The sequence below is a fragment of the Equus przewalskii genome, chromosome 27, assembly GCF_037783145.1.
Source record: "Equus przewalskii isolate Varuska chromosome 27, EquPr2, whole genome shotgun sequence".
Classification (NCBI taxonomy): Eukaryota; Metazoa; Chordata; class Mammalia; order Perissodactyla; family Equidae; genus Equus; species Equus przewalskii.
This window is the reverse complement of record NC_091857.1, coordinates 36825964-36837448: the sequence shown is the minus strand read 5'-3', so window position 1 is coordinate 36837448 and position 11485 is coordinate 36825964. Positions and strand designations below refer to the sequence as shown.

At 38.0% G+C, this 11485-nt stretch overlaps 1 protein-coding gene across 2 annotated transcripts in view; it reads right to left on the bottom strand.

Moving 5' to 3' along the window:
- The window catches only part of BACE2 (beta-secretase 2), a 90630-nt gene that overhangs the window by 8449 nt on the left and 70696 nt on the right, over positions 1–11485 (bottom strand). Inside the window, exon 9 of one of the 2 annotated variants that reach the window (XM_070597799.1) lies at positions 5495–5653. The exons of the other annotated variant lie outside the window; for it this stretch is intronic. Within the exon in view, the coding sequence (XP_070453900.1) occupies positions 5541–5653 (113 nt within the window). The 3' untranslated portion in view covers positions 5495–5540. The remainder of the gene's footprint in view (positions 1–5494; positions 5654–11485) is intronic. 2 annotated transcript variants of the gene reach the window in all.

The window sequence follows — 11485 nt, the reverse complement described above, 5'->3', positions numbered from 1 at the left end:
GTGAACCCAACCACTCAGCCATGAGGCTGGACCCATCGGCTGTGGTTACTTTCATCCTATAACAGCGGTGGAGCAATTGTGACAAGACCACTTGGCCCACAGACCTTCAGAATCTACTACCTGGCCCTTTATGGAAAAAGTTTGCCAACCCCCAGCCTATAGCATGAAAATGAAACATTTAACGAATATTTTAAATAACTAAAAATAACCCTACTCTTCTTGTTACAAAGGCAATACATATATATGGTAGAAAACTTGAAAATATGAGTAAATAAAAATAAGGAAATAAAAACATTCATAAATTCACCACTCGAAAATAATTAATATTCATATTTTAGAGTATAATCTTTTTCTATGCATCAACTTTTGAACAAAGATGGGACCATGTCTACATGCTGTTTTGTAAACTATATTTTCACTTTACATGTCATAAAAATCTTTCCGTATCACTTAATTTTCAACCATGCTATTTTTTATGACTACACAAAAACCATATTCCAGATGTATCAAATTTGTTGACCAATGCTTCTTTGTGACCATTTACGTGGTTTTCAATATTTCTACCGTCATAAACACTAACATATGAAACATCTTAGACCTAAGTCTGTGCCCATTTTCTTAATTTCTTCAGAGTGAGTTACTGAAAGTAAAATTATGGGTTAAGATGTGCTCACTTTTATGCATCCAGATATACGCTGGCAAAATGTCGCCAAGAAAGACAGAGCCAGTACACATGCCCACCACCATGGTATGGGAGTGTCCACTTCCCATTCTTACCAACTGCCAAACAGAAAGAGGAATGATGGTCTTCAATCCAAGATCATAATGTTCACAAGGTTTTTTTTTTTTATTACTAGTTGGGGAAATCATTTAAAAAACACACTTTTTGGCCATTTATATTTCTGTTATAATTTCTATCTTTTTCTCATCAATTTGTAAGAATCCTTTATACGGTAAAAGCTTTATGCTACAAATGTCTTTCCACAGTGGGCCATTTGTGTATTTTTACGTATTTACTTTATAATAGAGAAGCTTTAACAAATACAATTATGAGAGTGAAATACACTTAGTGGAAACCATGCTTAGCTCAACACCCTGACACAGGAAAGCATAAAGAAATTGAAAGTCCCTTGAAACCACGTCTGCTTCCAGACAAGATGGAGTAAGAAGGACCAGATTTACCTTCCTACCTGAAACAACAAAAACATTGGATGTAATATATGAAAAAAAAGGGCTCTCAAGATGTTGGAATTTGGGTGAGGAGAGAGAGCCAATCCTGAGGGGGGAGGGCAGCTGCAGCGGGCCCCACAGTTGCCCCAGCTCACCACCTTGAGAAAGTGGCTGGGTTGTGGCACAGAGGAGGGCACACAGGCAGAGGCTGGCAGAGTTAGACTTTGCAGGGAGAGTGATGGAGAGCTCCACATCTCTCTAGAGAGCCTCCCTTTTTTTTTCTTTTTTGAGGAAGATTAGCCCTGAGCAAACTACTGCCAGTCCTCCTCTTTTTTGCTGGGGAAGACTGGCCCTGAGCTCACATCCGTGCCCGTCTTCCTCTACTTTATACATGGGACGCCTACCACAGCATGGCTTTTGCCAAGTTGTGCCATGTCCGCACCCGGGATCTGAACTGCCGAACCCCGGGCCACTGAGAAGTAGAACGTGCGAACTTAACCCCTGCACCACCAGGCCACCCCAGAGAGGGCCTCCCTTGAGCCTTCAGCTGAGTGCTCACCAAAAAATGAGTGAAAGCCCCTGGAAGAACCACTTGAAAGGATTAAAAGGAATAGCGCTTGGGGCTCACAGACAGGGCTGAGAATAGCGCCTGTTACCAATTGTTCCCTGTTTACTCTCTTTTCCAGAGTGAAAAAAATCCCAAATCCCATTCACAGGGCATCAGTTAGATACTAAGGGTCTTTCTCTGTAACGGGAAGAATTAACCTTGGCCTAAGCACTGCTCTGATCCCATCCAATGAAGCTTAAACGAAAGACAAGAAAGGACCAGACTCTTTTCCACGTAACTTAACTATAACCCAGAACAGACGTCAAGAATATCTGTAAGAACACAAAAGTACTCAGCACTCAACAAGGTAAAATTTGCAACGTCTGGCATCCAATAAAAAATTACCAAGTACGCAAAGAAGCAGGAAAGTAACTTATCACGAGGGGAAAGATCAATCAACTGAGCTTAGCAAGAAATGACACAGATGATAGAATTAGTAGAGGAAACTAAGACAGCTATTATGACTGCCTTCCACCCCAGATGCTAGAAGAAATATTAGACACATTAAATAGAGACAAACAAGCCACAAAAAAGACCCAAGTCAAACTTCTAGAGATAAAACTTGCAACATGTGAGTTGAAAATAGGCTGTAGGGTATTAATAGCAGATTATATAATGGCAGAGAAAAAGACTAGTGAACTTAAAAACATAACAATAGAAATTATCCAAAATAAAATGCAGAGAGAGGAAAGTACAAAAAAGAGAGAGAGAGAGAGAGAGAACGTCAATAAACAACGGGACCACTTGTAATCAGAGCACCCAAATGAGGGGAGGGGAGGGGAGACAGAAAAAGTATTTCAAGAAATAATAACCAAAAATTTTCTGAATCTGATGGAAACCATAAGCCCACAGATCCGAGAGGCTCAAAGAACTCCAAGCATAAAAAACACAAAATAGACTACCCCAGTGTATTGCTGAAAACCAGTGATAAAGAGAAAACCTTGAAAGAAAAAAGAAATATTATGTACAAAGGAATAAAGAAAAGGATTACAGAAGATTTCATGTCAGAAATAATGCAAGCTGTAAGACAACGGAGCAACATCTTTAAAGTACTAGGAGGGGGAAACCCTGTCAACCTAGAATTCTATACCAAAATATCTTTCCAAAAATGGAGACAAAATAAAGATGTTTTCAGAGACACATAGCTGAAAGAATTCATCACAAGTGGATACACACACACATACACACACACAGTGGAATATTATTCAGCCTTAAAAAAAAAGAAAAGGAAATTTTATCATCTGCAACAACATGGAAGGCCCTGGAGGGCATTATGCTAAGTGTAATAAGCTACATACAGAAAGACAACTACTGCATTATCTCATTTATATGTGGAATCTAAAAAAGTCAAACTCATAGTAGCAGAGAGCAGGATGGTGGTTGCCAGGGGCTGGGAGAGGGGGACAGAGGCAGATGTTGGTCAAAGGATACAAAGTTTCAGTTATGCAAGACGAGTAAATTCTAGAGATCTAGCACACAGCACGGTGGCTACAGTTAACAACATTGAACTGCGTACTTGAAATTCGCTAAAAGGGTAGATCTCAAGTGTTCTCACCACCATGAGAAGAAAAGAAAGAAAATGATAACTACATGAGGTGATGGGTATGTTAATTAGCCTGATTGTGCTGATCATTTTACAGTGTATACATATACCAAAACATCGAGTTATATCCCTTAAATACATATAACTTTTATTTGCCAAATATACCTCAATAAAGCTGAAAATGGAAAAAACCATCACAGCAGCTCTGCCCTATACAATATACTAAAGGAAATCCTTCAAGCAGAAGAAAAATGGTATCAGATGGAAATTTGGATCTACACAAAGGAACGACAAACATCAGAAACGGTAACTATGTAGGCAATTATAACATCTTCACTTTTAATTTAAAATATTTCAGAAGATAATTGACTGAATAACGCAAAAATAATAACAATGTTCTGGGTGTTGTATAACATGTGCATAAGTAAAATGCATGACCACAATAGCACAAAGGACAGAAGAGAAGAAATGGAGTGCCCTCTTGTGGGTTCTTATTCTATACGAAGTAGTAGGCTGTGATAAATTAAAGGTGTGTACTATAAACCCTAAGGCAACCGCTAAAATGACACAACAGAGAGTTACAGCTAATAAACTAGGAGACAAAAGACATAAAAATACTCCATCCAAAAGAAGGCAGAAAAAGAGGAAAAAGGGAAAAAAGAACAGATGACACAGAGAAAACAAAGAGCAACATGATGGACTTAAACGCAACCATATCAATCATCACATTAAATAAAAATAGTCTAAATCAGAAGTTGGAAATCTTTTTCTGCAAAGGATCAGATAGTAAATACATTAGGCTTTTTTGGGGCACAGATGATTTCCGTCACAGATTCTTTTTGAATTTTTTTTTTTTTTTTTACATAATCCTTTAAAAATGTAGTTCACTGGCCATACAAAAACAGGCTCCACACCAGATTTGGCCCGCAGGCTGCTGTTCATTGAACTCCAGTCTAAATATACCAATTAAAAAGCAGAGATCATCAAATTAGATAAAAAGCAAGACCTCACTCTATGCTGCCTACAAGAAACCCACTTCAAATGTAAATACTCGAACATGTTAAAGTCAAAGGATGGAAAAAGATGTATCAAGCTAACACTAATCAAAAGAAACCCAGAGTGGCTATACTGATACAGAGTAGATTCAGAACAAAGCGTACAGCCAGGAATAAAGATGGGGATTTCATAACGATACAATGTTCAATTCATAAATAGGACACAACAATACTAAACATTCATGCACCTAATAAAAGTCTCAAAATATAGGAAACAAGAATGATGAAACTGCAAGGAGAAATGGACAAATCTATAAACAGAGTGAGAGATTTCAACATCCCTTTCTCAATAATAGTTAGAGCTACTAGACAGAAAATAAGTGAGGTTACAGACTATCTGAACAATGCTACCAACCAACTTGACCTAATTGACAATTATAGACTACGCCACCCACACAGCAGCATCTACATTGTTTTCAAGAGCATATTTATCAATATCGACTATAGTCTGGGGCATAAAACAAGTTTCAATAAATTTAAAAGGATTCAGTTTATACTAACTATGGTTTCTGACCACAGTGGAGTTAAATTAGAATAACAAAGATATCTGAAAAATCCCTAAATATTTGGAAACTAAATAATACACTTCTCAAACTATAAAACTTCTAGAAGAAAACACAGGAGGAAATCTTTGTGTCCTTGGGTTAGGCAAAAAATATCTTAGCTACAACATCAAACAGATCAATCTACAAAGGAAAAAAATTTGATAAATTTTATTTTATCAAAATTAAGAAATTCTCCTCTTTGAAAGAATATATCAAGAGATTGAAGACTGGGAGAAAATATTTGCAAGTCACATTTCTGATAAAGGATTTGTACTCTGAATATAAAGAACTCTGAAAACTCAATAGTAAGAAATCAAACAATTCAATACAAAAATGGGTAAGAAAATTTGAAAATACACTTTACCAAAGAAGATAATGTAAGTGGCAAATTAGCACATGAAAAGATGCTGAAATTATTAGTCATTATTAGGGAAAAGCAAATTAAAACCACAATGAGATACCACTTAACACCTATTAAAATTAAAAGGACTGACCATATCAAATGTTGGTGAGGATGTCGAGGTGAAATAACTCTCATACACCGCTGGTGGGAATCTTAAAAGATATAGCCCACCTTGAAAACAATTTGGCAGTTTCTTAGGAAGTGAGACATAACCCTATTATGTGACTGAGCCATTCCACTCCTTTCTATTCACCCAGGAGAAATGAAAATATATGTCCAAGGACTTCTGCTCAATGTTCACAGCAGCTTTATTTATAACAGCCAAAAAACCTGAAACAATGCAAAAGTTCAATAGGTGAATGGGGGTAAACAAATTGTGGTATATCTATACAATCGAGCATTGCTCAGCAATAAAAATGAACTATTGATACATGAAACAACGTGGATAAAGCTGAAAATAAGTATGCTGAGGGAAAGAAGTCAGACAAAAAGGAATGTATGCTGATTCCATTTTTATGAAATTCTAAAAAGTGAAAACTAATCTAGAGTGACAGAAGGCAGAGCAGTGGTTACCTGGGGGTGGGGTGGGGTCAGCAAGGGCTGGGGGGCAGGCAGAACGAAACCGGGCAAGGAAACTTTGCGGCTCGATGGCAATGTTCATCAGCTTATTTGTGGTGATGGTTTCAAGGGTGCGTACATATGTGAAAACTTATCAAGCTGTACCCTATAACACGAACTTTTCACTTTAGACCCATTTTATCTCAATAAAGCCATTAAAAAACTCAAAAGTACAAGATAGTCAAAAACGTAGTTAAAGAATAACACGTGATATGATCACATTTAGGTTAAAAAAGAAAAACGAAACCAACCCCAGCTATGCTAGATGCATGGGGATTGATTTTAGTATTGTTCTACAATGCCCAAGATTATACACATTTTTTTCATGTATTACGTCTATATATATGCACAATAAAAATATAAAAAAACCCAACAAAATAAAATTTTCTTCAATGTACATGTATTATTTTATAATCAAAAAAGTTGTATACTTTTTTTAAGTTTTTGAAAAATAGCACCAATTTAAGATTGTCAGACATAATGCATAATGCAGGAAACAACTGCATTCTCACATTTGCTAACCAGCTCCTCAACGTTAAAGGAAAGTTGATTTAAAATTACTTCTGGAGGATATTTTCTAGGAATGCCATTCACCGGACATTTATTACATATACCACTAATTCCATGGTCATAGAACAGATTTTCATTTTTTATGTTGGATTTATTTATGAGAGGTCATACTAGGCAGTGATGAAGAGCACAGACCCCAGGGCCAGACCCTTGGGGTTTAGATCCTAGCTCCCATTTATGAGCTGTGTCATCTTGGCCAAGTTACTTCTTTGCCCCTCAGTTTCCTTATCTGTAAAATGGGTATAATAATAGCATCTACAAGTCACCAGCTCATATGGATAACCAAGTTAAGAGAAGTTAAGCACTTAGCATGGTGCCTGCAAGGAGGTCAGTGCTTCCTAAGTGTCAGCTGTCAACATACTGTTATTTTAAATTCTTTCATCCATGCCTTGGGTTAAAATTTTAATTACACATTTTCTCTGCCCCCCAGAGAGTCCAAACCCAGTTGATAATGAATACCTGAGGAAGAGATATCAATTCACCAACTATAAATATTATAATGGGGGCCGGCCCGGTGGTGTAGTGGTTAAGTTCTTGCACTCTGCTTTGGCAGCCTGGGGTTTGCAGGTTCAGATCCCAGGTGTGGACCTAGCACCACTGGTCAAGCCATGCTGTGGCAGCATCCCACATATAAAATAGAGGAAGATGGGCACAGGTGTTAGGGAGGGAAGGAGGGAAGGAAGGAGGGAGGGAGGGAGGGAGGGAGGGAGAGAGGGAGGGAGGGAGGGAAGGAGGAAGATTATAACGATAGGGTCTTTTTGGCCATAGCTTACAACATGAAGTGCACTGTCCCTTCAGATGAGTTAGTAAGCACTGAGATGCTTTCTGAGTAGACATGGTTTACTTGGAAGAGTATTCTGGAGTTACAGGACAGGTTTTCTGGACCCAGGGCCATTTTGCTCTGCACACACATGAAAGCCACTTAATATCTGGGACCTCAGCGTTCTCTTCTTTAAAATGAGAAAGGACGGCTGCCTGATCTATGTCTTTGGGGGCCCCTGCCTTTGGCATCTTTTGACTGTATTCTAAGTAGATGGCAGAGCATATCTCTGAAACCCTGTTCTTAACAGCTAACTTTCCTATTTTAAACACGAACATGCACCAGATGATCCACTTTCAGACTGCAGCACGGAAAATTCAGTGAAGTGACTGCCACAATCCACGATATGCCTCAAGTTGTATAAGCTGAAATCTATACAGCTCTTGGGTGCTAAATGTCTCAATCTATAAAAAGAGATGGGTGGTATTTCAGAAGCTTTGGATCCATGAAGAGAGAGCTGTCAATTTTCACACTCTATTATTTTCCTAGCTATAGGAATCTTGGCCTGGGCAACAAAGAGATCTGGTCCAGGGATACGAGACTCTATGCTGAAGACTCAGGTTGGCCAGCTCTGTGGCACATCATGACCACTGCTGCCTTATTAATCTGGCTCTGATCTGAGACTAGATAGAGACTCTCCGTGGGGATGCTGGGTGAGCTGAGGAGAGGCAGGGGCGGCATAAGAGAAGCATCTGAAGATCTTTTTCCAAAATATCCATCAGCCCCCTACCCACCACCATCCTGATATCCCCTGGCTGAAAAAGTGGGTGAGGAGGTAGACCATGTGGCATTTAAAAAGCTCCCCTGGGGATGCTAATCAAAGAGCTCCCACTTACTGCTCTCTTCCCACCCTGTCCCAGCCCTTACAGACAAGCCTAATCCTATAAGCTGAGTATTGTCTGATAAGCACAAATTATTATGAAAACCAAAATGAACGGCACTGGGAGAGAAGGGCACCTCCCAAAGATTTTGGCTCCATCAACTGCTCATTGGTGAAAAGATGGAACTTCCTCCTTCTATAACACATAGAACTGAGGATAAAATATAACCCCCAACTTAAAACTACGGAGCTGAGCCCAGAAAGAGGCCCCAGGGCTGTGGTTCCAATGACCAGGGCGGGGCAGAAGACTTGACCCCAGCACTAAGCAGACAGATTTTAGAGCCGAGATGCCAGTGAAAGCCTGGCCCGTTGGTAGAAGGAGCTGGAGAATTCTACCAACAAGACGGGCTGACTGTTTCTGAGGTCTAAGGAGGAGCGAGTGAGGAGGGCAAGAAACAATCTCCTACGGGAAATGGAGCCTCCACAGCTCTACCCCAAGCATGACTGGGCTCAAACTTTACACAGCTTGGTGTCGAAATCCGAAAGGTCTCACGGTCTGAGGACACTCAGCTGAAACAAACGTAAAATTGCTTTACAGCAACATTTTTACAACCCAAGGCACACTGAACTCTCTCAGAAGGAAAACAAGCACTCCCACTAAAGATAAGCTCGCAAAAAAAATTGCCAAGCAAGTGAGAAAAAAATCCACGGTGAGAGAACAGTCAGCAGACACAAAAACAAGGAGACGCGCTCTCCATAAATGATAGAAAAATAGAAGAATTCGTTTGAGATTACACAACAGCTGTGTTTAAAGTGATTAAAAACTCACTAAAAATACCAATAAGATTTTTTTTTAACTAAACAAGCTGATTCAAAAGTTCATAAAGGAAAAGAAAATGAAGAAAGAACAGTAGGGAAGTTTTGAAAAAAGAAGAAGAAATGGAAACGAATACTATGAGACATATCAATGCAACAGAATAGAAAATCCTCAAATAAATATACATCTCCCAAATATTTGCTGGAATTTGGTATGCAATAGTGGGATTTCAAATTAGTGAAGAAAATATAGATTATTCAATAAATGTTATAGGAACAATAGGGTAGTTGTCTTGAGGAAAAAGAGGCTTAACCCACACATTCTGTGCGAAGGCAAACCAAACACAAAAGTACTTGAACAAATTACAAAAGAATTTTAGTGAGAAAGGCCATTTAAAATGTGACATTAAGCCCAAGGGCCTTAAAGCAAAACACTGATATATTTAAACATATACAAGTAAACATTTTTACACTAAAATTCACCCTAAGCAAAGATTAAAAATAATTGACAATCGAGAGATGAATTATAGTTGTTTTCTCCAGACAAATGGTTAATTACTCCATTACGCAAAGAGCTCCTACAAATCAATACCAGAAACTAAAAACCCAACGGAAAAAATGGGAAAGAGATATGAGTGGATAGTTCACAGAAAAGGAAAAACAAATACCCTTAAACATCTGAAAAGAAACTCCAGCTCACTCACGTACAGTAATACAAATTAAAACCACACTGAGATAGTCTTTTTCATCTATGAGATTGGCAAAATTCCCCAACATGTGACAACACCATGTTGGTGACGCTGACTGGAGAAACAGGCCACCATATACGTTGCTAGAGAACTGGGATAGCCAGGGATAAACGAGTATTACCTCTTGGAAGGCAGTGTGGCAACTTTCATCAAGATTACAAATATTTATCCCCTTTAACCCAGAAATTCTCCTTCTAGTAATCTAGCTTCGAGGTATACTTTCATATAGTGATAGACATTTATGAATGGTATCCATTACAGCACTGTTTGTAATAACAAGAGACCGGAAACAACCTAAATGTCTATCAATAAGGAATTGGTTAAATAAATTAGAGAACATCCATATAAAGAAGATCATCATGTTCAAAAACAAATCTTTAAAAACATAACTTTACAGACTTATATGATTTCATATGACTGCCTCTGAGGGAGTGGGGCACTATGTAATTCATTGTATCTTTTGAATATTACCTAACCAGTTTTTTTAATTAAATAAAAATGACAAGAGAGATAAAGGAAATACAAGCCATAAGAAAATTATTACAGAAAACCGCAGAAAAGTGAACTAGTATATTTGAAAAAATACAAAATAGAATCTCTAAAATGAAAAGTACAGTCAATGTAACTAAAAACTCACTGAATAGGCTAAATAGTAGATCGAACATAGGTGAAGACAGAACTAGGCCAATATAAAATGCACCTGAGGAAAGCACACAGAATGCAGTAGAGATATAGAGAGGAAAATATGAATGAAAGATCAAGGGACACGGAGGAAATAATGAGAAATCCCAAAGTTTATCTCACAGGAGATCCAGAACAAAGGATGAAGAGTGGGTGTGAGGCAACAGTGGAGAGGTAACAGCGAAGAACTGATGATGAAAACCAGGAATGATCAGATTTAGAGGGCGCAATGAGTCTCAAGAAGACGAAAAAATAACCTGTGTCTAGATACATCATGGTAAAACTTCAGAACAGTAGAAGTTTAAAATAAAAGAAGTAGCAATAGCAGCCAGAGAGAAGAAATAGATTACCCTTGAAGGCATAATCATTGAAACTAACTGGGGTCTTTTCATCAGCAATAACGATGGCCAGAGAACAACAAAATAGCATCTTCAAAACAGGAAGGCAAAATGGTGGACCTAGAATTCCACAGGCAGCTGAATTATGATTCAAGAGTTGGGGCAAAATGAAAGTTACCTTTCAGACTTTTATAAAAGAAATCTTAAAGCACATTCTTCAGCAGAAAGGAAATGGCTGTGTAGTGTTCCATGGAACGGATAGATGACAATTTGTTTATCCATTCACCTTTGTTGGATTTTGGGCTGTTTGCAGTTTGATGAAAATCAGTTTTATGTAATTAATGTAATTACTAAATGAAGTACTACTTCATTTAGTTTTATGAATAAAGCTGTTTCTGGTCAAGTCTTTGGGTGGACATACACATTCATTTCTCCTTTGCATATACCTAAGAGTGAAATTGCTGAGTTATCGACTAGGAGTATGTTTAACATTAGTAGAAACTGTCAATCAGTTTTTCTATGCATACTAAAGAATTTCAGCAAACTGGGAATCCCTTAGGGATTAAAAAGGAATTCCCAAAACCTACCCCGTGCATCATGCTCAATGGTGAAACATGATAAGCATTCCCAATAAAAAGACAAAAATGTCCATTATCATCATTTGTATTCAATATTGTCTCTAAAGGCATCACAAAAATAAATAAAGAAATAAATAAAAGATATAAAGGCTAGAAATGATAAAAAGTGTAT